The sequence below is a fragment of the Pongo pygmaeus genome, chromosome 22, assembly GCF_028885625.2.
Source record: "Pongo pygmaeus isolate AG05252 chromosome 22, NHGRI_mPonPyg2-v2.0_pri, whole genome shotgun sequence".
Lineage (NCBI taxonomy): Eukaryota > Metazoa > Chordata > Mammalia > Primates > Hominidae > Pongo > Pongo pygmaeus.
The window spans coordinates 59,191,529-59,219,195 of record NC_072395.2 but is presented as its reverse complement, the minus strand read 5'-3'; the positions used below and the strand labels follow the sequence as shown (position 1 = coordinate 59,219,195).

General features: G+C 46.5%; 2 protein-coding genes and 1 long non-coding RNA gene across 5 annotated transcripts in view; 2 read left to right on the top strand and 1 right to left on the bottom strand.

The window, feature by feature from the left end:
* Nucleotides 1-19,595, top strand: part of MCM3AP (minichromosome maintenance complex component 3 associated protein) — a 50,421-nt gene extending 30,826 nt beyond the window's left edge. For both annotated transcript variants that reach the window (XM_054468377.2, XM_054468378.2), the window contains exons 20-29: nucleotides 93-227; nucleotides 3,141-3,294; nucleotides 7,961-8,219; nucleotides 8,443-8,540; nucleotides 9,657-10,047; nucleotides 11,153-11,410; nucleotides 11,954-12,083; nucleotides 13,707-13,913; nucleotides 17,742-17,892; nucleotides 19,300-19,595. In XM_054468377.2, the coding sequence (XP_054324352.1) occupies nucleotides 93-227; nucleotides 3,141-3,294; nucleotides 7,961-8,219; nucleotides 8,443-8,540; nucleotides 9,657-10,047; nucleotides 11,153-11,410; nucleotides 11,954-12,083; nucleotides 13,707-13,913; nucleotides 17,742-17,892; nucleotides 19,300-19,458 (1,942 nt within the window). In that variant the 3' untranslated portion in view covers nucleotides 19,459-19,595. The remainder of the gene's footprint in view (nucleotides 1-92; nucleotides 228-3,140; nucleotides 3,295-7,960; nucleotides 8,220-8,442; nucleotides 8,541-9,656; nucleotides 10,048-11,152; nucleotides 11,411-11,953; nucleotides 12,084-13,706; nucleotides 13,914-17,741; nucleotides 17,893-19,299) is intronic.
* LOC134738976 (uncharacterized) lies at nucleotides 13,756-25,495 on the bottom strand. The gene is made up of 2 exons (XR_010125304.1): nucleotides 25,292-25,495; nucleotides 13,756-20,136 (listed from the first exon to the last, which is right to left on the bottom strand). It is a non-coding gene; the product is annotated as an uncharacterized LOC134738976 (long non-coding RNA).
* Nucleotides 25,496-25,715: 220 nt separating this feature from the next.
* The window catches only part of LSS (lanosterol synthase), a 34,791-nt gene continuing 32,839 nt past the window's right edge, over nucleotides 25,716-27,667 (top strand). Inside the window, exons 1-3 of one of the 2 annotated variants that reach the window (XM_054468370.2) lie at nucleotides 25,716-25,968; nucleotides 26,101-26,266; nucleotides 27,012-27,150. In XM_054468370.2, coding sequence (XP_054324345.1) covers nucleotides 25,955-25,968; nucleotides 26,101-26,266; nucleotides 27,012-27,150 — 319 coding nt within the window. In that variant the 5' untranslated portion in view covers nucleotides 25,716-25,954. The remainder of the gene's footprint in view (nucleotides 25,969-26,100; nucleotides 26,267-27,011; nucleotides 27,151-27,667) is intronic. The other variant, XM_054468371.2, reaches the window with a different exon arrangement.

Below are 27,667 nucleotides of genomic sequence, written 5' to 3'. Positions count from 1 at the left end.
GCCTGCCCCTTCCTGCTCATAGGATGTGTGTGCTGCTCCTGCAAGGAAGGGTCTCACACACTGGCTAATCCATGGTGGTCTGTTCCTCCCAGTGATGTGGCATGGGCGTCTCTGGACCTGCCATCCCTTGTGGCTGAGCACCTCCCTGGGAGGCAGGAGCATGTGTTTTGGAAGCTGGTGCTGGTGTTGCCGGATGGAGAGGAGCAGTCCCCAGAGAGCTGTGGCAGGTCAGTAAGGGTTTCCCCTGTGGGGTTTCCAAGAGGTGGAGTGAGTGGGCAGGGCAGAGTTGCGGGCCAGGGCCAGGTATTCCCCTTATGTGTGATGGGAACTCGGAAGTGTAGCTTTATGTTTTAATGCTTGGATTTACAGTCTGTTTTGCTCATGATTTTAAGTTGAAACTTTAGATTTGATTATTTCAATTTCTATTCCATAAACTTGGTGTATTAGTCCGTTCTCACACTGCTTTAAAGAAATAACTGACACTGGGTACTTTATAAAGAGGTTTAATTGGCTCGGCTGTACAGGAAGCATGGCTGGGGAGGCCTCAGGAAACCCACAATCATGGTAGAAGGCTAAGGGGAGGGAGGCATGTCTTACATGGCCAAAGCAGGAGGAAGAGAGATTGAAGGGGGAGATGCCACACGCTTAACCAGATCTCGTGAGAACTCCCTATCATGAGAACAGCAAAGTGGGAGGTGCCACACACTTCTAAACAACCAGATCTCGTGAGAGCTCACTATAATGAGAACAGCAAGGGGGAGGTGCTGCACACTTAACCAGGTCTCGCGAGGCTCACTTTCATGAGAACAGCAAGGGGGAGTTGCCACACAACCAGATCTCCTGAGAGCTCACTATCATGAGAACAGCTATGGGGAGTTTCCACACTCTTAACCAGATCTCCTGAGAGCTCACTATCATGAGAACAGCGAGGGTGAGTTGCCACACACTTAACCAGATCTTGTTGAGAGCTCACTATCATGAGAACAGTGAGGGGGAGTTGTTACACAACCAGATCTCGTGAGAGCTCACTATCATGAGAACAGCGAGGGGGAGTTGTCACACACTTAACCAGATCTTGTTGAGAGCTCACTATCATGAGAACAGTGAGGAGGAGTTGTCTCACACTTAACCAGATCTCATGAGAGCTCACTATCATGAGAACAGTGAGGGGGAGTTGTCACACACTTAACCAGATCTCATGAGAGCTCACTATCATGAGAACAGCAAAGGGGGAGTTGTCACACACTTAACCAGATCTCGTGAGAGCTCACTATCATGAGAACAGCGAGGGGGATTCCACCCCCGTGATACAATCACTTCCCACCAGGCCCCTCCTCCAACACTGGGGCTTACAGTTCAACATGAGATTTGGGTGGGGACACAAATCCAAACCATATTACTTGGCAACAGTCTTAGACCAAAAGCATTTAAGAGTTGATTGTTATTTCAAGCTGTGTTAAGGTACATTGATAGACCTGCTTCATTTTAGACTCTTCAGTAAGATAGTTTATAGTCTATTTACTATAGTTCCATTTTTTTCCCCTTAAAGAAACTTTTGGCATTTTAAAAAAGAAAAAATTGACATGATCTTATTTTCTGTAACCAAATAGCATACAGAAGTCATGTTTTTAAAGCAACTACAGTCTCTTCATGTTTTTTTGAGACAGGGTCTTGCTTTGTTATCACCCAGGCTAGAGGGCAGTGGTGTGATAACAGCTCACCGCAGCCTCGACCTCCAGGGCTCAATTGATCTTCTCACCTCAGCCTCCTGAGTAGCTGGAACTACAGGCGTGTGCCACCATGCCTGGTTAATGTTTTTTTTTTAAAGATGGGGTTTCACTATGTTGCCCAGGCTGGTCTTGAACTCCTGGGCTCAAGCAATCTGCATGCTTCAGTCTACCAAGGTTTTGGGATTACAGGCGTGAGCCACCACACCTGGCTTACAGTTTATTTTTAAAATAGCTTTATTGAAATGTTATTCACATACCATAAACTTCACCCATTTAAAGTGTACATTTCAGTGATTTTTAGATATATTCACAGGGTTTTGCAACCATCACTGTTACTAATTTGCAGAACACCTTTTCACTTAGAAAGCCTGTATTCTTTTTTTTTTTTTTTTTTGAGATGGAGTCTCACTCTGTCGCCCAGGCTGGCATGTGGTGGCATGATCTTTGTTCACTGCAACCTCCACCTCGGGTTCAAGCAATTTTCCTGCCTCAGCCTCCCAAGTAGCTGGGATTACAGGCGCACACCGCCACGCCCAGCTTAGTTTTGTATATTTTTTGTAGAGACAGGGTTTTGCCATGTTGCCCAGGCTGGTCTCAAACTGGGCTCAAGCGATCCACCTGCCTTGGCCTCCCAAGGTGCTGGGATTACAGGCGTGAGCCACTACGCCCAGCTGATGAGTCATTTCTTAAAACAAAATAGCTGTCTTCTCATTTGCTAAGTTTGTATGTCACTTAAGAATTCTTAAGGTCTTAGGTATGAGAAATTTGTTCTGTAAAAAACATGTATTTCAAACTCTAGGGATGTTTTCTATTGCTGAAAATCTTAATGCTTCAGAATTTTAAGTCACATTAGAATGACCCAGTTCCATTCTAATGGAATGGAGTGCCCCCTCCTCCTGCCCAATTAAGAACAAGTAGAAGCTGGGAGCAGTGGCTCATGCCTGTAATCCCAGCAACTGGGGAGGCTGTGGAGGGAGGATTGCTTGAGCCCAGGAGTTTGAGGCCAGCATGAGCAACATAGTGAGACCCTTTGGGTGAGACTCTACAAAAAAAATGGAAAAATTAGCTGGGCATGGTGGCCCGTGCCTGTAGTCTCAGCTACTGAGAAAGCTGAGGCAGGTTTGCTTCCTGCAGTGAGCCAAGTTTGTGCCATTGCACTCTAGCTTGGGCGACAGAGCGAGACCCTGTCTCAAAAAAAAAAAAAAAAAAAACAACGAGTAAAGATTGTTGCTCCATTTTAAAACAACAGCCTGTTTTGTGCAGGTCAGCTTCATAGTAAGATTTGGTATTTGTGGACCTAGGTCTGTGTGATATTTCTCTTTCTTCTTTTCCTGAAAGTCTTTATAATTCAAATTTCGAATTAGATTCTTCAAGTGTTTTTTTTGTTTTTTGTTTTTTTTTAATCTGTAGAATTCTAGCAAATTGGTTAAAAGTCAAGTTCATGGGAGATGAAGGCTCAGTGGATGACACATCCAGCGATGCTGGTGGGATTCAGACGCTTTCGCTTTTCAACTCGCTTAGCAGCAAAGGGGATCAGATGATTTCTGTTAACGTGTGTATAAAGGTGAACTATAATTACTTTGTGTTTACTTCTGTGTTTTCATTACTTTCACTTACTCCCAGATATCACTGGAACCATGCAAATACTGCTTATTCCCTAATGTGGTTTTGAAAGACTGTGGGAGGCTCAGAAGCAAGTATTATGTCTGTCCGTACATGTCGTTTAAAAAATTATTTTTTTAAGCCAGTCAAATTGAGCAGTGGGCATCAAGCCCAGCCTGCTTCTTTACTTTTTCTTTTAATACTATATATTGGATTTCCTAAATGTAATACGTACACAAAACTTTTAAAAAATGAGGAAATGTAAAAGAAGTATAAAGATGATGATAAGAGCCATCCATGCTCTTGCCATTCTGAGGTAACAGTAACTTCTTGGTGCAAATTCTTCCCTTCTCCTGGGGTTACAAAGTCACATTTCATCTACTGGAAATTAGTTTACTGTTGCTGTTACCTTCATTTTCGTTTAAGAAAGTAACACTTCCATGTACTTAAAAAGAAGTCAAATAATGCCACCCACATGATTTAAAATGAGACATAGTAGCTCCTCCTTCCTCTCTTAACTCCTTTCTTCAGGGCCGCATTTTTCTCGTGTTTCCAGATCACACACTTACACAGCCATTTCTCAGTTTATCCATTTAAATGTTCTCTGCTGACTTCCCATTAATATAAATGTATTAGTTACCTTATTCCTAAATAACTAATTACTCCTAACATAGCAGCTTAAAATAATGTCTGTCATCATGGTATCTGTGGGTCAGGAATCCAGGTGTAGCTTAGCTTGGGTCTTCTGGCTCAAGGTTTCTCATGGGTGGAAATCAAAATGTTGGCTAGGATTGTGGTCTCATCTGAAAGCTTGACTGAAGGGTATCTACTTCCCAGCTCACTCTAGTGAGCTTGTGTCAGGATTCACTTCCTTGCAGGCTGTGGCCAAAGACTTCCTCAGTTCCTGCCACGTGGGCCTCTCCCCAGCTGACAGCATGGCAGCTGGCTTTCATCAGAGTGAGCAAGAGATGAGCCTAGATGGAAGTCTGAGTGTGTTTATAACCTAAACATAGAAGTGACATCCTGTTGCTTTTGTTGGCTTCTGTCTGTCAGAAGTGAGTGGCTAGGCCCAACTCACGGGGCAGGAGATCACACATGGGCATGAACACTAGGCAGAATCAGGGGGGCCCTCTTGGCCACTGCATACCATACTAGGTACAGCGTGTCCTCTTGTGCCATGGTCCTGCTCGGCCTTCCACGTCTTCCCGGGATAGCTACACTATCACTTTGTATTACTTCAGTGAGTGGGGTCATATTTTGATGGCTCTGTGACTGCTATTCACCTCAGAACCAGTAGTGTTCTATAACCACAATTATTTTTTTCCTGCAAGAAATAGAGTTGCCTTATTGTCTCACTTAATGTAATTCTCTTTATCTCTTTAATTTTTACTGGGGGGCCGTATATATCTCGGTAGAGTTTTCCAAATGTTCTAACACTTCACTTGATCCATCCATGTTCCCTCTGTCCTGGAACTCTCATCTGTGGGCTGGTCTCCATCCAGGCAGCATGTGCCTTAGTGCCATCATTGTGAGCACATGTCCCTGCTCCTCCACCTGGAAGCTCTGTGACCTTGGGCAAGTTCCCTAGTGTCTTTGCCACCTGTGTATGGGTACTGTTACTTATTATCCCTATTTTACTCAGAGACGGTAAAATAAACTGCCCAAGCCTCTGCAGGTGCTGTCTGGTGGAGATGTTCATCTGGCTCTTGAGGATAAAGTGAGTGCAAACACAGACTGCATAGGACAGTGCCTGGCACAGGCCAGGTGCTCGCTCAGTGTTGCCATTAGCAGCAGCTGCAGTATTTTTTCTTGGTTCAGCCCCTTGTTGGATGGTATATGTCATGTGAGGGGAATTTTCTGAGTCCTTTCCATTATGAAAATGATTTTATTAACAAAATAGCTTAAGCTGAGGGAAAGAAAAAGAAAATGCATTTATTTCATTCTGACATTTGCTTCATAGTTTAGCTACGTTTGTAAAATTATAGGTAGAAAATTATTTTCCTAGCCGCGCATAGTGGCTTATGCCTATAATCCCAGCACTTTGGGAGGCCGAAGTGAGCAGATTGTTTTGAGTGCAGGAGTTCGAGACCAGCCTGGGCAACGCGGTGAAACCCTGTCTCTATAAAAAATACAAAAATTCGCTGGGCATGGTGGTGTGTGCCTGTAGTTCTAGTAGCTTGGGAAGCTGAGGTGGGAAGATTGCTTGAACCTGGGAGTTCGAGGCTGCAGTGAGCCGTGATTGCACCACTGCACTCCAGCGTTGATGACAGAGGAAGACCCTATCTCAAAAGAAAGAAAATTATTTTCCTTCCAGTTTTGCTCCACTGTCACCTAGCATCCACTGTTGCTGTACTATTCCTGTTCCTTTCTGTGTGGCCTGGTTTTGTTTCTCTACGGAAGCCTTTTCTCTCTGTTCATGGCGTCCTGAAAATTGACTTTGTTACACTGGCACTACTACCTTCACTCACTGTGCAGGGCTTAGCAGGTCCTTTCAGGCTAGAGACTCCTATTTCACTTCTGGGACATTTTCATGTCTTTATGATGCTCTGTCTTTTTTCTGTTCTCTCTTGAACTTCTATTAGATAGATGTTAGGCCTCATCAATTGATCCTCTGAGTTTCTTATCCTATTTTCTATCCTATTTTCAATCTCATCTCTTCCTACTGTGTTTTGAAAGATTTCCTTACTTTATTTTCCAATTGTCCTACTGAATTTTTTATTCCATATATATTATTTCCTCTTTCTTCTTATCATGACTTTTTCATAGCATCTTATTTTTTGGATGCATCATCTTATCTTTCCAAGGAAATTAGGGTTTTTGGGGTCTAAGTTTTCTTTGGTTCACGTATTATCTGGTTCCTCTTTTTTTTTTTTTCCTCTCTGTTACTCCAGTTTATCTCTTTTATGTTGGAGGCCCTCCTCAGATGCCTTACCCAAGGCTGTCTGTCTATATCTGAGTGAGGCCCTAAAAGGCTAGCCAAGAAGTTCTGTGTCTGGGGCGGGGTGGAAGGTAGCTAAATGGCAAGCCAGGCTTTTTAGAGGGACTCCCAAATGTCTGGATCTGGATGTCTGTTCCCTAGACTGTTCAGTTTTTCTGGAAAGGACTTGTGCCATCTGCTTTCTGGGGAGCTGCTGGTATTCTCAGGGTAGGGTTGGGAGTGGTTTGGCGCTGAGTCCCTTCCACTGTGCCTGACCATGTCCCTCCATCTGGATCCTCTCAGGACTCCTGTTCAGGGGCCCAGGGGGACTGGTTGTGCATAGAGATTGCCTGCAGTGGTGGGTGCCGCCGATAGGGTCAGGCTCTGAACTTCACCTTGGCTCCTGGTGTCTGCAGGGCCTGGGTATACAGGGCTTTTGCAGGCTCAGTCAACCTGACTCCTTACACACCCACACCTGCAGCCTTTAGGTATGGCATCCTCTGCTTCCCTAACCCAGGGATTGGTCACAACTATTTGCTGCTTTCTAGAAATTTATCAGAATCCCTCATCTGCTGCTGGCTTGTCTTCCCTCTTTCTATTATTATGGGCTTATATTTTTGTTTATTTTTGTAGAGATGGGGTCTTGCTATGTTGCCCAGGCTGGTCTTGAATTCCTGGCTCCTGGCCTCAAACAGTTCTCCTGCCTTGGCCTCCCCAAGTGCTGGGATTACAGTCATGAGCCACTGTGCCTAGCTTTAACTTTTTTATACCTGTTTAAAGTTAATTAAAATTATAGTAATATGGTCAAACACAATTCTAGCTGGAGGCTAAATTACCTGTTGACCTGGCTGTTTCTTGCACTAATTCTGTTGCATTTATTCTCATTTTTGTTTCTATAAATTTAAAATATCAACATGGGTGGGCGCAGTGGCTCACACCTGTAATCCCAGCACTTTGGGAGGCCGAGGCAGGCTGATCACTTGAGGTCAGGAGTTCGAGACCAGCCTGGCCAACATGGTGAAACCCCGTCTCCATTAAAAATACGAAAATTAGCTGGGTGTGGTGGTGGGCCCCTGTAATCCCAGCTACTAGGGAGGCTGAGGCAGGAGAATTGCTTGAACCCAGGGGGCGGAAGTTGCAGGGAGCTGAGATCGTGCCACTGCAATCCAGCCTGGGTGATAGAGTGAGACTCCATCTCAAAAAATAAGTAAATACAAATAAAATAAAATATGAACATGTCTTATATCTGAAGGGCAGATATAGAAATTATTTTTCTAGGGTGATTGTCCTCTGAATATATGAAGAAACAATGTTATTTGACGTTTCCTTTAAAAAGGAAGTCTGAAGCTAGGCATGGTGGCTTCTCGAACCTGTAATCTCAGCTACTCAGGAGGCTGAACCAGGAGGACTGCTTGAGCCCAGGAGTTCAAGACCAGCCTGGGCAATATAACAAGACCCGCTTCTCAAAAAAAAAAGGTTGGGGGGAGTCTTCGCTAACATTGGATTTAGGGAAAGAGGGGCCAGGAATTAAAATAACTACAGGAAGTAAGATAACTACAGGGTATGCCCAGCTGTGCCCTTGGAGGCCTGTCTGGAGTACAGTCAATATTTAGTGCATGGAGAGCTTTGGCTGCACTTGCTCTGGGGCAGATCAATCACTGCTGATGCATCCCATGGTGCATCTCTCCTGATGATCTTGATGCTGTTGCAGGTGGCCCATGGCGCCCTCAGTGATGGTGCCATTGATGCTGTGGAGACACAGAAGGACCTCCTGGGAGCCAGTGGGCTCATGCTGCTGCTTCCCCCCAAAATGAAGAGTGAGGACACGGCAGAGGAGGACGTGTACTGGCTGTCGGCCTTGCTGCAGCTCAAGCAGCTCCTGCAGGCCAAGCCCTTCCAGCCTGCGCTTCCTCTGGTGGTTCTTGTGCCTAGCCCAGGAGGGGACGCCGTTGAGAAGGAAGTAGAAGATGGTTTGTGAAAGAAGTCTCGTTTATGAAGCAGCATTGTTTAATAAATGGGTGGAGGCCCTGGGTCTGAGGATGGTCCAGTAGTGTTGGGGTCAGGAATCACTGAGACAGCAACCCCTATGGTGACTGTCCACTGCAGGACTGGGTGGGGTCAGCACAGTGAGATGTGTTAGCAGGTGTGCTGAGAGCAGAATGCGAGTGACCTTCATCTGTGTCTCTCTTAAAGGTCTGATGCTACAGGACTTGGTTTCAGCTAAGCTGATTTCAGATTACACTGTTACCGAGATCCCTGATTCCATTAATGATCTACAAGGTTCAACTAAGGTAAGGTTTCATCATTTTTAATGGTCTGTCAAGATATTTTGTTTTTTCCCCTTTTGCTGTATCTTGAATTGAGTGTATATTAGCGTTTGCATTTTTTTTCTTAAGAGACAGGGTTTTATTGTCACCCAGTATAGTGGCATGATGATAGCTCCCTGCAACCTCAAACTACAGGGCTCATGCAATCTTCCCACTTCAGCCTCCCAAGTATATGGGACTACTGTGGTGTGCCACTGCGCCTGGCAGCAGTTGTATGTTTTATACAGATAACTTTCTAAAAACATAAACAGAAATCAAAATAAAAGATAAAATTTGCCCACAATCCTGCTATCTGCAAATTAAATTGTTCATGTAAAATTTTTTAGTGTTTTTGTTTCTATGAATTTAAAATATGAACATGTCTTATATCTGAAGGTCAGATACAGAAATTATTTTTCTAGGGTAATTGTCCTCTGAATATATGAAGAAATAATGTTATTTGATGTTTCCTTTAAAAAGGAAGTCTGAAGCTGGGCGTGGTGGCTCCTCGCACCTATAGTCTCAGCTACTCGGGAGGCTGAAGCAGGAGGACTGTTTGAGCTCAGGAGTTTGAGACCAGCCTGGGCAACATAGCAAGGCCCCCTTCTCAAAAAAAAAAAAAAAGAATAGGGCAGCAGGAGTCTTTGCTAACAATTTAGAGAAAGAGGTGCCAGGAATTAAAATAACTACAGGAAGTAAGATAACTATAGGGTGTGAAGGCATCTTGGCACATAGTGAAGCTGTTAGTCCTTCCAAAAAGGAAAAGACTCCATTTCTGTGCATGGTGAAGGGGATGTTCAGGGCTGGTTTCCTGAGGGCCTGGGCCCTTCCACGGGGCAACCACGCAGGTCACACTCCTCCTCAGGCCAGGTGGGATCTGGGGGCTCTCTTTAGTGCCTCTACTGGACATGTCTCCAGAGCCCTAGAAGGCTAACCTCAACTGCATAGGACACTTCTGTTCCCTTTCCTACCAGAGTTGAGAGCCCAGTACTCTGGTGTTATCTGCTGTGGGCAACCTTGGGGGATCAAGCCCTTTCAGAAAGCTGTTTTTGAAAAACAGTGTGAATTGTTCAACCAAGTCTCTTCTGTCTTTGTTCTCAGGTTTTGCAAGCAGTGCAGTGGCTGGTTTCCCACTGCCCCCATTCCCTTGACCTCTGCTGCCAGACTCTCATTCAGTACGTCGAAGACGGGATTGGCCATGAGTTTAGTGGCCGCTTTTTCCATGACAGGAGAGAGAGGCGTCTGGGCGGTCTCGCTTCTCAGGAGCCTGGCGCCATCATTGAGCTGTTTAACAGTGTGCTGCAGTTCCTGGCTTCCGTGGTGTCCTCTGAACAGCTGTGTGACCTGTCCTGGCCTGTCACTGAGTTTGCTGAGGCAGGGGGCAGCCGGCTGCTTCCTCACCTGCACTGGAATGCCCCAGAGCACCTGGCCTGGCTGAAGCAGGCTGTGCTTGGGTTCCAGCTTCCGCAGATGGACCTTCCACCCCAGGGGGGTACGTGCTTGAGCTGGGGAGGTCTGGTGGGTGGCTGCAGCCAAGCCTCAGGCTTCCTTCTCACCGTAGTAACCGTCTGGCAGGTGTTGGGCACCAGTGTGAGGGCTGCATGTCCACCTCCATGTGTCTCCATGCTGTGCTCGCCTGCACCTTCCTTTGGTCCTTTGGGTTCATGGGCCAGAACAAGCTGGGTTTTGTGGAGTGGGGGCTGTTAGCCTTTCCTGACCAGCAAGGCAGTCCATGGGAATTCACTCAGCCTCAGGAGGAAAGCAACAAGTGGTACTGGGAGGAACACCAACCCTGATCCTGTCCTGCCTGCCCCACAGGGTCCCTGTTTTCAGAACAGACAAGCCAGGGGCAAAGAGCGTGGGGACCATGTAGCCCTGTCCCCAAGCCACGGCCATGGCACTCGGTGCTGATTTAACATTCTTTCTTTGTCAAAGAGGCCTTGTTCTATGGCTCTGGCTGTGCCCCTGTTCCTGGCTGAGGTCTCTGGGCTGTTTTGACACAGATCCTACAGGCCATCTGGCTGGCTCAAGCCCAGTATGGCATGGGGCTGCTCCTTCCCATGCACTCAGAAGGGAATGAGCTGTTTATCTGGCAGAAGTTGTGGCATTAGCACAGACACTCCCCTTTGGGCCTCAGGCGCCCTTCTAAATTGTGGGGTGTGGTCTGTAGTAGGTCTAACTCATGCTCATTATTGAAGGAACCCAAAGGGAAGCAAACCACTCAGCACAAGCCCTCAGTGCTCTGGCTAGATTGGGGTTCCCCAAAATAAGCTAAGACCACTTATACCAGACTCATCTGGGTGCTTGTTAAAATACAGATTTCCTAGGCACAACCACAGGCCTGTACAGTCAGAGCTTCTGGGTAGAACTTTGCTAGCAACACTGTTAAGGGGGACTGTCTGCCTCCCTCACCTAGACCCTGGGAGCAAGCTGCTCTTCCCCCTCAACAACTGTGGTTCCGCTGTGTTTAGAAAGCAGACTTCTCAACTTCACAGTTGCCTTCTCCTGAGAAAATGTAGAGAGTTAAAAATGTTTTCATGTACATTTTCACCTGTATTTTGGCCAAACCTGTAACTAATGAGGCACTTTCTCCCCAGCCCCCTGGCTCCCCGTGTGCTCCATGGTTGTCCAGTACGCTTCCCAGATCCCCAGCTCACGCCAGACACAGCCTGTCCTCCAGTCCCAGGTGGAGAACCTGCTCCACAGAACCTACTGTAGGTGGAAGAGCAAGAGCCCCTCCCCAGTCCATGGGGCAGGCCCCTCGGTCATGGAGATCCCATGGGATGATCTCATCGCCTTGTGTATCAACCACAAGCTGAGAGACTGGACGCCCCCCCGGCTTCCTGTTACATCAGGTAGTTAGAGCTTGGTGCGATGGGATCAGCTCCTCACGAGACTTTCCTGGTCCAGTTTCTGCAAAGGAAGATGTTTAGTTGCTGCTTTTCTTCTGGGTCTCTATCCTTCCTTTCCTTAGGACTTCCCTCTTCAAGTGAGTGACTTAAAAACATTGAGACAGGCTAGGAAGGTTCTGGTAGAGCCTGAACTCACCTCCCTGAAACAGGCCCCCTAAGATGGCTCTTAGAGAGGATTTTGTGGCTTTTGAGTAGTCATTACTGGCCCTGCCAGTCTGGATGTAAGCCTGTCTGGACTTTGAGTGATGCATGGACACTGGGAGCCTATTTAACCCAAGTGTGGAAGTCACATAATTGTGTAACTTTAATCAAAGGGCTTGCACTTAAATCAGTGAATTTAAGCACATGCCACCTGTAGCTCTTTAAATATTATTTGTACCTGTTTTTTTTTTTTTTTTTTTTTTTTTTTTTGAGACAGGGTTGGCCAGGCTGGCCTCTTTGTTGGCCAGGCTGGCCTCTTTATCGGTTTTTGTATTGTTTTTTCAGAGGCGCTGAGTGAAGATGGTCAGATATGTGTGTATTTTTTTAAAAACCATTTGAAAAAATATGATGTTCCTTTGTCGTGGGAACAAGCCAGGTTGCAGACGCAGAAGGAGCTACAGCTGAGAGAGGGACGGTGAGGTTCATGTTCAGTATGTTTCTGTTGCTTGCTAAACTGTATTTTTCTTGCAAAGTAAATAGGAATTAACATCCTACATGCCAAATCCAGTCCATTGTGGGCAGACTGTGACAAATCCTCAAGGAACAGATCATTCCCATGCAGTAGAAACTATTCTAGAGCAAAGTTACAAGCATCTCACTTCATTTATCAGGCAAACCTGACCCAGAAATCATACCTAACCAGGAGAGTACAGCTGACATTTCATCTCACTTCCAAATCTGGTTCCAAAGCACAGTACCTAAAAAAGTTCACAAGTATGCTTTCTCCCAGGATAAACAGTAACAGTGAAAATCTATTAATGTAATTTGTTGCCATAATAGAAAAATAAGTGGTAATTTTAGCAGGTGTTGAAATACATTTCTTAATTTATACCTGTTCCTGATAAAATTTCTTTATTTTGGGTACTTTCTTTAGCTTGGGTAAAAAAAAAAGTCCTAACTTGATAAGGCTACCTAACATAAAACTACCAAAATAGAAAAAAAACATGCTTCTTGGTAGAATGTTAGGAACAGTGGAATCAGAACCAGCCTGTTGTCCCGACTACTATTCACTATTGTCCTGGAAATCCTGACCAGCACAGGCATGTGGGATAGACAGGCACAAAAACTGAAAGGAAGGAGAAACTGTCATTTCCAGACAGTACAGTTGTCAGTCCAAGATAACAGTCAAGTCCATAGAACCATTCTCAGTTCAATAAGGTGATCAGATAGATAGAGCCACATGTTTAAAAAAAAAAAATTCTCATTCACAACAATAAACCCTTAACATATGAGTTCTCAGGGCCTGTATGTGCAAAGGAAACCTGAACCATTGAGGTTCAGACTAGGTTGTTGACAGGATACAATGCTGTGAAGATGTCAGTTCTGGTATTGGTAAGTTCTAAAATTCATCAGGATAAAAAAATGTGTAGCAATTGCTGAGAAAGCTTTAAAGCTTTCTCACTAACAAGGTTTGCTTGGCCTGATACCAAGACATACAGTAAAGCTCCAGTACTTAAAACCATGTGGGGATGCCAGAGTAGATGAATGGATCAGAATAAAGAGTCAGAATATGTGACAAAAGTGTTAGGCCAAATTATTGAAATTAGTGGGGAAAGGATAAACATTGGCATGTGTTTAGAAAAAAATGTCAGATGCCATCTCTCTCACCATTTGTAAACATTACTTCCAAATGTATCCAAGAGCTATCTATAAAAAACCTTGCCAATACTAGGGAAGAACAGAATCTGGAACCCTAGGGTGGGAAGCAAGACATGAAGCAAGACATGAAGCAGAGAAGCTCCAAAAACCCAGCTGCCTCGTGAGAGAAGCTTCCAAGAGGAACAGGCAGTCTCAATGCCTCTGTGCATAAGGGTCCCTACAGTGCAGGGGCTGCCTTCCCTCTTTGCTCCACTCCCTGACTTGATGGAAGCTTGGAAGCAGGCATGGGTCCAGCATGAGCTGTCCCAGGATGGCACATGTGTCTGAGGCACATGTTCTTACATGTTAATGCATATGTGCAAATGTATCTCCATGCTATACATGATGCTGTAGAAATATTTTCTCTTGACCATAAACATTTCAAATCATGTCCTTACAGTTTGGGAATAAAGCCTTTTCATCCTTCTGCAAACAATTTTCCCATACCATTGCTTCACATGCACCGTAACTGGAAGAGGAGCACAGAGTATGGTCGAGAGGGGAGGATTCCCAGCACAGAGGATCTGATGCGAGGAGCATCTGCTGAGGAGCTCTTGGCGCAGTGTTTGTCCAGCAGTCTGCTGCTGGAGAAAGAGGAGAACAACAGGTGAAGCCCTTCTAATTCATGTGTGTTGTTTAGTCTGCTTTATGCTATGAGGGGAGACTGGTTATTGCTTGATTAATATAAGACAGCCAGGATGGAGAAGGGCAGGTGGATTATTAGCAAGTTTTAGTGATGTAACTATTTAAAAGCTTTTTGAAGACAGAAGCAGTGCCCTAGATAGTATGTTTCTGTTTATATTGAAGTGAATTTCATTTATTATTTATTATTGAAAGTCAGTGTTAAGTTTTTGTGGGAAATTCATATGGTTAAGTCTACTCAGAAGATGTTGAGTGCTGAACAGTATGGCTGGCCACAGGCACCCTGCCCTTGGGAGCCTGAGGCCTTGGTGGATCATCCCATGCTGTGAATGGGCAGGAGCTGGGGCTGCCCCTCCTCTACATTGCCCACTTCCCTCCCTCCCATGCATACTTTCCTTTGCTTTCATTTGATGGCCATGTTTACCATTTTACTGAGAAGCAGAATCAGGAATAAGGGACCTTCCACAGGTTGTCCTCTGCCTTCCCTGCCCTCCCAGCCACATCCAGCACCCTCCCTATATCCCCTTCCTGACCCCTCGTGTTGCTGGAAAGGAACCACGCAGCTCGTAGTCAAAGTCAGCCCTTCCCTGGGCTGGGATCTCATCTCCCACCTACCCAGGGACATTCATTCAATGAGTACCACCCCTCCCCATATTAGATGGTGCCCATCAGCAGCACACAGACATGAAACATGCCTCCCTGTCTTGGCCCCATTTCCCTCTTTAGCCACCACTTCATGTTTCTGCCCTCTTAATGGTAGAACTCCTCAAAAACGCTTGTGATACTCACTTCTTCAGCCTTCTTTCCCAGTCTCCTACCAGCTGGCCCAGGGTTGAACATGACCGTGAACCCCAGTCCTTGGTAGCATCCCATACTTGATCCTCCCCTCCTTGCTCCTAGGATGTCCGTGGTCCCCCTCCTGCCCTGCTGGTTCCTCCTCATCCCCCAGCTGCCCCCTGGACTCATTCTTTCAACCTCTCCTCTGCATCCTCTGTACCTACTCCTCAGAGATTTCATCCAGTTCCATGGATTTTTAAGTAACATCACTATTTTGACAGCTCCAAATTTGTATTTCAAACCTCTGAACTCCACATTTGAACATCCTACTGCTTCCTTGAAATCTTCATTAGACATCTATTGGATGTCTGGTAGCCACTGCAAAGTTAACATATCGCAAATCCAGTTCCCGGCTTTCTTCCAACCAACTCCTTCCTTTGGTGGTCATCTCTGTTGATGGCGGCTCCATCCTTCCAGCTGCCTAGATCAGGTGCCTTGGAATCATCCCCTCACATCAGCCCATTCACATATCGTATTGGCTCTATTGAAAATACATTCAGAACTGGACCACTTGTTATGACTTCCATGGCCACCAGCTGGCTCAAGCCAGTATTATCTTCCTTCTGGATTATTACAGTAGGCTGCAGTTTAGTCTTGGTAGACCTGGTGGGTGCCTTTCAAGTGAGTTAAGATGGAGATCGTGTCACTTGCTTGCTTACAGCCTCTCAGTGGTTTCCCTCTTTCACCTGCAATCAAAGGCAAACTTTGCAGGGGTGGCCAAGGCCCTGAGTGATCTGCTCCCCATTTCCTCTCTGACCTCCGCTCCTTCCTTGAACATGGTAGGCAGCTCACAGTTGGGCCTTTGAGTTTGCTGTTCCTTTTGCCTAGGACTGTCCAGCCCCTCCATTCTCCCCAGCATCCCCATGGCTGATCTTGTACTCACTTCAGATCTCCGCTCAAATGTCTGCTTCTGTTAGGCCCTCCTTGCCCATCCCCGACCTTCTTGTTTCCATGGCTCTGCTTTGTCTTTCTCATCTTCAAACTATGTTTCTCTTGTTATGTGTTCCTTGTCTGTCTCTTCTCACTAAAGTATAAATTGCTTAGGGCAGGGCCTCTGTTTTGTTTCAGTGCCATATTCCTTGTACCTTGAATGATGCATGCCTAGCATCTGGAAGAGGCTTGATGAATATGTGTTGGAAGGGTGAATGAATGTGTCTGATTTCTAAAATCAGTCTCTATAATTTAAGTGGTTTGGGATGAGATTTTTTTCCCTTTTTATTAGATATAGTCTCGCTCTGTTGTCCAGGCTAGAGTGCAGTGGCACGATCTCGACTCACTGCAACCTCCACCTCCCAGGTTCAAGCAATTCTCCTGCCCCAGCCTCCCAAGTAGCTGGGACTACAGGTACCCGTCACCATGCCTGGCTAATTTTTGTATTTTTAGTAGAGACGGGGTTTCACCGTGTTGGCCAGGCTGGTCTTGAACTCCTGACCTCAGGTGATCCACCTGCCTCGGCCTCCCAAAGTGCTGGGATTACAGGCATGAGCCACTGCACCTGGCCAAGATTGTTTTTCTTGAAAAGACTGGTATATGGAAGTAGACAGCTCTAGAGTATGTTAGGTGGCAGTGGGAAATTATTTTGAGTTAATTTTAAGCTATAAGCAGCAATCCACTCATTTGGAAAATGTCAGAAGAATTAATTATAGATGCATAAAACCAAAGTAAATTAAATAAGATAAGCCAAACAAGACAATTACAAGTAATGTTAAGTAACACATAGAAGCAGTTGTTTTTGGATTAATGCCACCTTTTTCATTAAATATAAATTGGAATTGGATTTATAAATTAAAGGGAAGTGGTTTTTCTAATTTTTTTTTTTTTTTTTTTGAGACGGACTTTTGCTCTTGTTGCCCTGGCTGGAGTGCAATGGCGTGATCTCGGCTCACTGCAACCTCCGCCTCCTGGGTTCAGGCAGTTCTCCTGCCTCAGCCTCCCAAGTAGCTGGGATTACAGGCACGTGTCACCATGCCTGGCTAATTTTTGTATTTTTAGTAGGGACGGGGTTTCACCATGTTGATCAGGCTGATCTTGAACTCCTGACCTCAGGTGATCTGCCCGCCTCGGCCTTCCAAAGTGTTGGGATTACAGGCGTGAGCCACCAAGCCCAGCCTAGTTTTTTTTTTTTAATTAAGCTGTATCATAGGAAGTTGTTAAATTTTTAATAAGTACATTTCTGCTTCTCAGTTGATGTCATAACTTAGTTGTATTCTTAGTAAAAAGCAAAGGCTTAAGGCTGGGTGTGGTGACTCATGCCTATAATCCCAGCACTTTGGGAGGCTGAGGTGGGCAGATCACTTGAGTTCAGGAGTTGTAGACTAGCCTGACAATACAGCAAAACCCCGTTTCTACAAAAAAAATACAAAAATTAGCTGGGTGGCATGCGCCTGTAGTCCTAGCTACTTGGGAGGCTGAGGTGAGATCATTTGAGCTTGAGAGGTCAAGGATGCAGTGAGCCAAGATTGTAACACTGCACTCCAGCCTGGCCAACAGAGCGAGACCTTGTCAAAAAAAAAAAAATAATAAAATTGGCCGGGCACAGTGGCTCACTTCTGTAATCCCAGCACTTTGGGAGGCCGAGGTAGGTGGATCACCTGAGGTCAGGAGTTCAAGACCAGCTTGGGCAATATGGTGAAATCCCATCTCTACTAAAAGTACAAAAAATTAGCTGGGCACGGTGGCACGTGCCTGTAATCCCAGCTACTCAGGAGGCTGACGCAGGAGAATAACTTGAACCTGGGAGGCAGAGGTTGCACTGACCCGAGATTATGCCACTGCACTCCAGCCTGGGCAACAGAGTGAGACTCTGTCTCAAAAAAAAAAAAAAATTAAATTAAATTATATAAAATTTTTAAAAAGCAAAGGCTTAAAAAGTTTTTAAGTATATATAGAAGATTAATGAACGATAGTTAACTTCCTAATGCTCAAATATTTTTGAATTTATTATATATTGTTTCAGGTTTGAAGATCAGCTTCAGCAATGGTTGTCTGAAGACTCAGGAGCATTTACGGATTTAACTTCCCTTCCTCTCTATCTTCCTCAGACTCTAGTGTCTCTTTCTCACACTATTGAACCTGTGATGAAAACATCTGTAACTACTAGCCCACAGGTGAGAAGAAAGTATACATTTGGCATTTACATAAGAATTAAAGATTGATAGAATGGCTGGGAAAAAAAGTAATATCACAATTTATCCTATGATGTTATGATGACCGACAAATTATTAGCTCAAATTAGACCTTTTCTTAAACTTTATCCATATCACTGTTAAAGAGACCCAATTGATTTTGAGTTTCTGCCTATGAAATAAATGAAGAATAAAATTGAAATATTCTTAAGAACTGAGTAAGACCTGTAACTGTGTGCTGATGTGTAATTAAGGGCATTAAGGTGATGACAGCAGCTTCTGTTGGAGCACATATTGTCTGAGCTTTGGCATTACCCAGACCTCTCTTCTGGGATTAATTTTTCCTGAGGAAAACTAATGAATGAGGAAGGTAAGCTCCCAGAAGTCAAGAGCCTCACCCAAGAGTGTTCAAGTAGTGAGTGGTCAGGGTTGCTTTTCAAAGCCAGATCCAACTGGCTCCAAAGCCTAAGGTCTTTTTACCTTACCATTCTTCCTTCAGTGGTTAAACATACAAAAACAGAGTTTCAATCACAGATATGTGCCACTGAACAGGTAAAAACTGGGCTCCTGGACTGGCTTTAGGAAGTCTTTCAATAGGGGAGAAAAGCAAATTAAAATGATGTACTGTTTCCATTCATCAGTTTGGCAAATACTTTAAAAATATTCATACCCTTTGAATTACCAATTCTAACCTAAAGAATTCTGACCTACCAGATATTCCCCAAAAATTAATGTATAAAATTGTTTACTGTAGCATTAGTTATATTGTATAAAATTCGAAACAGAATATCTGAAGATGGGAGTCTGATTAAACAATTACAACACATTCATGTGATAGAATAATTCACAGCCCTTGACGATGATATTTTGTAAAAATGACTGGCTGGGTGTGGTGGCTCATGCCTGTAATCTCAGCACTTTGGGAGGCTGAGGAGGGAGGATCGCTTAAGTCTAGGAGTTTGAGTCCAGCCTGGGCAACATAAAGAGATCTCATCTCTACAGTACATAATTAGCCAGGCATGGTGCTACATGCCTGTTGTCCCAGCTACTCAGGAGGCTGAGCTGGGAGAATCACTTGAGGCCAGGAGTTTGAGGCTGCAGTAAGCTCCGATCATACCACCGCGTTCCAGCCTGGGTGAAAAATGACTGACACTGGAAATTGTTCATGATAGAATACAAAGGCAAATAGTCTATATACAGATACCAACTGAATGTACGAGCTAAATGAGGCTGGAAGGATGTACAAAGGATAATTTTTTTTCCCTCTGTAAAAATAAATGACTACTCAGATGAGGTTTCTAACATGATCCAGATCTAGTGCCTTCACAGAGAATAGGTCGTGGTTTATTGACATCCCAAAACTGTTCAGTTTCTTTTTTATTCAAATAGAGTGACATGATGAGGGAGCAACTGCAGCTGTCAGAGGCGACAGGAACGTGTCTAGGCGAACGACTAAAGCACCTGGAAAGGCTGATCCGGAGTTCAAGGGAAGAGGAAGTTGCCTCTGAGCTCCATCTCTCTGCACTGCTAGATATGGTGGACATTTGAGCAGCCTGACCTGTGGGGAGAGGGTCTCTCCTGAAGAGTTTCTGTTTTTACTCAAAATAATGTTATTCTCAGATGCTTGATGCGCTGTTGGAAATGTGATTAATTTAATCATGCAGATAAACCATTTAAATGTCAAAGTCTCCCAGTTTTTCATAATGAAAAGTTGTTTCCCCTGTGTGACCTCTTCAATATTCTCCTATATTCATGATCTCCTCAGATTGTCACCCACCAGCATATGCTCTGAGGCAGTTTGGAGTTTACATTTCCATGTGTAACAGGCGATTCATTCTCTCAGCAAACTTGCAGTCCTTGATGTGCCAGACATCAGTGATGCAGAGATAAAGTAAGACACAGGGCCTCTGCCTGCTAAGCCCACCCAGCTTACATCCAGGAGAGTCAGGTATTTATGTACATAATTCTCAGAGAATGTGCATGAGGCGTGGGCCTGAATTGGTAGCAAGGAAAAAACAGAGGATGGAACAGGGTCTGGTTGGGTAGAGGAGAAAGCAGAATTCCCAGAGAGGAGTGCGGGGGTGTAGCTGGGGTGGGGACAGTGTACTTGAGAGGACATGATGAAAGCTTGGAGGTACCAGCTTGGTTGTGTGGCCAAGTGAGGGGAACAGGCCAGCAGGGTGAGGTCAGAGATTCTTGTCACCTTCTTCTGAGAGCCGTGAGAACCTGTTGTTGAAGATTAGGCAGAGAAGTGATCTGGTCACATTTTCTTTTAAAAATATAATGTAGGGCAGGAATCTTGAGAGGTGGGTGCTGCAGCCATCCAGGTGAAATTCAAAGGGAATAAGCCTGAGTTTGCTAGCAACTGGTGTGAAGAGAGGGAATAAAATTTGAGCCATATACAGAAAGAGATATTAATAGACTTGGTGATGTTGCGTATGACCACCAATCTTAAACTGGCACTCAGCATCTCCGGACTGTAATCCTACATCCCCAGACTCTATTTCATGTCTTCTCATTCTCTTCAAACCTCCAACATTCTTAGATCATGTCCTTATTTCACTGAGAAAACAGTAGCACTAAGAAGAGAACCTCTTCCTCCACCAAATCAATCCCTGCTTCTCCAAACACACACTACTCAGCTCAGGGATCTTTAGTGATTAACTTCATGTAAAGACTTAAATAATGCTATTTCTTAATCTTGACTTGACATTGTTGACTTCCTACAATGGAAGAGGAGTTAGCTTCTCTTACACTGTCTTTCCCACAACATATTATCACCCCCACCCTCAACACCCACATTTCCTCTCCTATTAGTCTCCCTAAGCAGTTTAATATTGGCTGAAACCTGCATTCACAGTTTAGTATAACTGTATGTTTACCATTTCCTGTTGAGCCCTTTATTGGTTTATGATTACACTTCCTTTAGGTACAACTTGATTTTTCCTGGAGTTAATCACATTGTTTTTCTCATTTGCTTGGTTTTCTATGCTCTTGTCACTACTTTACCCAAAAGTCACTGCCCTAAGCGTAAAGCTCTTCCCAACAAAGTCATGTGCATCAGGTAATATGCTCCACTTTCTCTTCGAGATGTTCCTCGGAGAACCCTGTCTTCTTGCCATAACTTGGACATTTCCTGGATTCTGAATCATATTTTCCTCTTCCTTGGTTTTCTCTTCTTGATGGAGCCTGTCCTTTAGTAGCCTTCTGAGCCTGAATATCTAAAATGTCTTTATTTCTACTGTAATATTATCAAATATATATTTGGTCTTTGTCTCTGCCTTCTGATATACAACTCCTAAAATCCTTGGGATCTCTAAAGTGACGTCTTTTTGTATGCTAGTAAGATGACTGATGGCGGACAGCTCTCCTATGTAGCTTCAGGATAGGGACTGGTCATCTGAAAGACCAGGGAATGATTAGAGGGGTTGAAACTTTCAGCCCACCCCCCAAACTCCCAGAGGTTGGGGGAGAGGGACTGAAAGTGACGGTGATCGCCAATGGCCAATGATTTAATCAATCATGCCTATGTAATGAGGCCTCTTAAAAACCCAAAAGGACAGGGTTCAGAGAGCTTGTGGATAGCCAAATGTGTGGGGGCTTCCAAGAAGGTGGACAAGAACACGTCCGCATGCTGGGAAAATGGCACTTCCCAACTCCTTGCAGACAGAAGCTCCTGCTCTTGGGACTCTTCTAGGCTTCACCCTGTGTATCTTTTCATCTGGCTGTTTATTTGTAGCCTTTAAAATAGCCTTGTAATAAACGTGTTTCCCTGAGTTCTGTGAACTGCTCTTGTAAACTAAAGCCAAGGAAGCGGTCTTGGGAACCCAGAAGGACAGGTAAAACAACCTGGGGCTTGTGATTGACACTGGACATGGGGCTCAGTCTTGCGGCACAGAGTCCTCAACTTGTGTGATCTGCTGCTGTCTCCAGGTAGACGGTGCAGGATTGAAGCGGATACCCAGCTGGTGTCTGCTGTACAGCTGAATGCTTGCTTGTTGGTGGGGAGAAATTCTTTACATCTGGTGCCAAAAGGATGTTGTGAGAGTAAAGAAATGGTTTTTTTTTTTTGGACTTATCTATCCTTATGTTTGATTCATCATTTGAATGGGAACAGAATTTTAGATTGGAAATCGTTCCTTTGTGTTTTTGCTTTTTTTGTTGCTGGAAATTTTTGAGATCACCTCTATTCCTGGTGTTCTCAAATTTCTCAATGACATTACTTCATATGTTGCCTCCCCATTCACTCCCCAACCCCTGCCCAATTTACTGTGCTGGGGACTTTGTAGTCCTTTTTTCTAGTTTTTTATTGCTATTGAACAAATTACCCCAAATACAGTAGCTTAAATTTGAGGAGGATTCAGCTGGGCAGCTTTCTGTTGGGATCTCTCATGCAGCTGCAGTCAGGTATTGACTGAGGTTATAGTCATCTGAAGGCTTGACTGGGTCAGTGGTCCAAGATGGATCACTTGCATGGCTGGAGGTAATGTTGCGCTGTTTTCCCCAAATGTCTGGCTCATGCTGATGATGGAGCTTGTTGGAAACTGTCAATGGGTACAGTCTGCCAGCTAATAGGTTTATTTTTCTACTAGGTCATAGTTGCCAGTGTTTGCAGGACTCCTCTTGTGGGCCAGCTGCTCCAGCGGGATCCTCCCACTATCTCATGCTATCTGGCTGAGTGGGAGAAGTGAGCCTGGACCCACATATGTAGACTTTAACTCAATCCGTCTGCTTTCAGTGGTCCTCAGCTATGCCTCATGCCTGAGGTAACACCTACTCTGATTTAACTACTGCAGACTTCCTCCACCCAAGTAGGAGAGGGGATCTATGGTCACACTGTTCCTCACAAAAATTTTCCACCAGTTATTCCAATTTCTGCACCTTCCTGGTATTTGCTGGCAGGAATGGTCTCTTGTTGGCTTCACCCACAAATGTTAAGTCTCAGCTTTCTCTAGCTAACTCAGTTATCACTTCTGCATCCATTCCCAGTCTCTATAATTTTGTTGACTTCTCTTGCTTACTAGTGTCTCCTCTCCCATTCTTTGTGGGGGTTTTTTTGGTCTTTTATTACTTTATGTGAGTAGGGTTTGGGCAGGAAATGGAGGTTAATGTTTATGCTCAGTCTGCCATGTTTAACTGAAAATTTCTTTCAAAATTCTGCCATTAGGCTTTTCTCCCCATGTCTCCTGAGATAGCTCTTGTCAGTCACCAATACATTGTTTTGTTGCATCCAATAATAAATTCTGTCTTCATTTTGCAATCCCTTCAAAGCCTCAGCAAAGATCACCATGTCTTCACTTATATTATGACTTCATAGTCCTCTGGTTTTCCTCCTCTCTCTGGCCATTCCTCTATACTGGAAAAGGTCGGTGCCCCAGGGCTCATCCTAGAACTTCTCTTTTTTATGTGCATTTCCTAATTCATCTTGTCCAATCTCATGATTTCAAATACTACCTGAAAGCAAATGGCTCCCAAATTCCTATCTCTAGCATCATCTTCTCTCCTGAATGCCAGCCTACTCAATATTTCACTTGAATGTCTAATAAGCATCTCTAGTATAACTTGTCCCCACTTCAATCTGAACTTTCCAATCAAACTTTCTCTATTTTAGGCCAGAAGCAGTGGCTCATGCCTATAATCCCAACACTTTGGGAGGCTGAAGTGGGAGGATTCCTTGTGGCCAGGAGTTTTGAGACCATCCTGGGCAACATAGCGAGACCCCGTGTCTCTACCAAACTTAAAAAAAATTAGCCAGGTGTGGTGGCACAGGCCTGTAGTCCCAGCTATTCAGGAGGCTGAGCCCGGAAGATCACTTAGCCCTGGAATTTGAGGCTGCAGTGAGCTAATGATTGTGCCACTGCATTCCCACCTGGGTGACAGACTGAGATCCTGTCACTAAATAAATAAGTAAAAGACACCTCTATTTTAGTAAATGACCACCACCATATACCCAGTTGTTGAGGCCAAAATCCTCAGAGCCTTCTGTATCTGGCTTAATGAACAAGCTGGATGCAGTAGTATGCAAGCAGATAGGAACAGTGTTTTTTTCTCATGACTGCCCCTAGAAGCTTAACTGTGTCAACTCTCAGACGTAGTTTACAGCTTTTTCTTTTCTTTCAGACATTAAAAAGAGAGGGTTATTTTACTCATAAAAAGTCCAGTCCATTAAAATATCAAAACTCAAACTCTTCTCCAATTGAAACCTCTTCCCTCACCTAGCTTTGCCAGGTTCAGTGTGAGATTCCATCCAGGCTGAAGCCCCTTATTCCTATTCTTCATGTTTCTACATGGAGGAACTTATCTGGAGAAAAACTTCCAGCCTCTTTGTGCTTCCAGAGAAGTAGAGTGACTCATGTGATTGAATTTCAGAGAACAGATAGGGTGGAGTGTGCTCAGGCTCCTCTGGGTGCTCTTTCTGGGGTCTGTGGGTTGACTGGAGGGGTGTCTTCTGGTGGGCACTCAATTGCATAGTGCTTGGTGAGGCAGTTTCATGGCCTAGAGGCTGGGGGATGTTTGTCTGGCTTACGGGTGATTTAGTAGCTTGCCCTCTTGCTTGCAGATTTAAGCCTTGTCCTTCAAGCTAGCTTTTTAATTTGTGGCAAGGCTGATATTTTGATACCCACCCATCTTATTGCTGTGTCTTTTTCATTCGTTTCTGAACTGGGATAGGAAGAGGTGAGTATCCTTGATTGTATAAAACCCCGCTATTCCACTGGGGGGAAGGTGCCTGTGGGTATTCTTTTGTCCACTCTCTCTTCCAACTTTCTCCTCCGGCTTGCTGTGGCTCACGGCCCCTTCCAAGTTAGGCTGGGGGTAGGAATTGAGGAGTGGGTGCCGAAATGCTCATTAGGCTGGGGCAGTTGTAACTGGATGTCAGGGCTTCTGTGGGCCAGATGAAGACATGCTGGCGTCTTTTGTGGGTCCTTGACCTGACTTAGGGACCACGGGCTGCAGCCTCCAGACGTCAGCCATGTTTCCAACAGTCAGACGCCCCCTGCCCTGCTGCGCCCGGCTGTCCCTTCCAAGTTCGGTCACTCGCTCTGCCTCCATCTTCCTCTTCCCTCTGCTGCTAAGGCTTTTCACCTTTAATTTCTCCTGGGGCCACCCCCAACTCCAGCGACCCCGTGAGCAGCTGAGGCTCTACCGCGCTCGGTCCTGGCCAGCGACGCAGCCCTTCCCTGGCGGGGCTCCGGGGCTTCTGGACCCTGTGGTCCGCCAGGCCTGGGGGCCTACGGCCTCACCGCGCCTACCCCACTCCCCGCGGCGAAGCCTTCGCGGCGCTCAGCTTCCCAGGGATGCCCGGCGGCGCCCTCGGCTCTTCCGCTCCGCCCTGCCCTCCCCCTGGTCTCGCACTGGCGCCGACGGCCCGCGCCCATCTCACCTCAGGGCGGCCTCCCGGCCCCGGCGTCCGGGCAAATCCTGCAGCGCGAGAGCAATTCCCTGCCACCCGACCTTCGCACTCGCTGTCCCTCGCTCGAGCCTGGCTCCCCACGTCCGTCCTTCCGACCTGCGGCGGGACCCTCCTCACAAATTCCTCAGAGACGCTCACCTCAGAGCGCCGCGCACAAGGCCGAGCTCCCGGGACGCAAGCCTCTAGAGGGCGCGCGAGAGGTCCCGCCCCTTCCCGCCGGCCCCACCCACCAGCCCCGCCCCCACCTCCCCACCCACCAGCCCCGCCCCCACCTCCCCACCCACCAGCCCCGCCCCCACCTCCCCACCCACCAGCCCCGCCCCTCCTGCCCCGCCAATAAGGCCCCACCCACCTCCCCCGACCCGTCGCCTTCACCCACCATCCCCGCTCCCTCAGGCCCCGCCCCACGCCGCATGGGGCACCGCGCGCTCCACCACTGTGGTCGCCTGGCACACCCCGGGGTCACGCTTGCGGCGCTCTGATTGGTTGAGTGGGCGTCGGCCCACCTAGGCCTGAGCGCCGGCCGAGGCCCGCGCCTGCGTAGTGCGCGCAGGAGGGGCGGGGCTGGGCCGCAAGTCCGGGGTGCGGGCGTCCGGCAGCTGGTAGAGGGCGGCGTAGGCCACTGCAGCAGCAATGACGGAGGGCACGTGAGTCCCCTCGCCCCGGGCTCCTGACGAATGCGGGGTGGTCCTGGGTGCTGAGGAGAGCGCGACGGGGGCAGTGGGCCGGCGGCCGGGATTGGGGCGGGACCTGGGTCGCTGATGGCCGGTGGTCCTCAGGTGTCTGCGGCGCCGAGGGGGCCCCTACAAGACCGAGCCCGCCACCGACCTCGGCCGCTGGCGACTCAACTGCGAGAGGGGCCGGCAGACGTGGACCTACCTGCAGGACGAGCGCGCCGGCCGCGAGCAGACCGGCCTGGAAGCCCACGCCCTGGGGCTGGACACCGTAAGTTGCTTCCGCGGAGCGTCAGCGAGCGCGGGGACCCTGAGGGGTGAGCCGTGAGGAGCACGTTTTCTCCCAGAAAGGCGGGTGGTAGGACCCGGCCAGCGACGCCCATCCCCAAGGCGAGCGCCCACGGGAACTGCGTTCGCGGTCCCCTCTGCTTCAGCCCCTTCATCTCTAAACCACGCATAGGAGACTCCTAATGTTGTTTTATTTTTTAGCACCTTATTTTGAGTTAATTTTTGACTTATAGGAGAGTTGCAAAGATAGTTGTAACTTTGCTTTTATTCACAAGAAGTGTTTGGATCCACTGTCTTAGTTGTGTGCATTGTAAGAGATTTTGGTCGTCAGAGTCTGCAGTGTAAACAGGGTCTCCTGCCAAGCCCCGGCCACCGTGGGAAAAGCTGTGCCACCCCTTGGGCCCTCTTTGAGAGGCCCAAGTCCCAGGCCCAGGTGGGCACCCGTGCCCCACCCCACACTCTGGGTGCCTGGTTTATTCCAGACATCTTGGAGAAGTTGTGAAGAATACATGACTGGAAAATAAAGCAACGAAAATGTGCAACTGTTCTTTTACTTTGCTGAGGCGTGATGCTCTCATCAAAGAGTTTCAGACTTTTGATGGAAACAGCTGAAACTTTTAAAGTAATTTACATTCACTGTTTTGACTTGGGTTGTATGTGAAGAGGGTTCCTCTGGCCGGGCAACAGTCCCGTCAGCTCTCTCTTTTTTTTTTTCGGTCTCTTCACAGAAGAATTACTTTAAGGACTTGCCCAAAGCCCACACCGCCTTTGAGGGGGCTCTGAACGGGATGACATTTTACGTGGGGCTGCAGGCTGAGGATGGGCACTGGACGGGTGATTATGGTGGCCCACTTTTCCTCCTGCCAGGTAGGAGTATGCTGCCCCAGCCTGAGGGTATGGCCACCCTGGATCACCCTTAGGATCCTGGCCCAGCCTGGTCTAGGGTTTTGATGAAGCAGGTGAAAATCCAGGGGCTCACATAGAAAAGGGCTGGCAAACTCTGCCCTATGTCAGAGTCGTCCTGCTAGTGGTCTAGGGGATCAGCTAGCCTTGCCAGTGTAGGGTGACAGGCTGTCTGATAAGAGAAGCAAGTGGTTCTCTAGGGGTCTGTGTTGCCTTGAGGGAAGAGGAAGCTGGGCTTTGAAGTCTCAGTACAGTGTAGGATGGGCATTCCAGGTGGAAGGCCCAGCCTATGCCAAGGGGCTGTAGGTGGGCAGAGTGGTGGGTGGGGAGCTGATATCTGCTGTGAACTTACTCTGAGCTATTGCAGGAGAGCTTCAGGTTCAGGCTGGTGAGTAGGAGGAGCATAGCAGTTGGACTGCCTGGGTATTGAACCAATTTGGCTACACAAGACTATTTTGCATCCTGGGAGTGTTTCTCTACA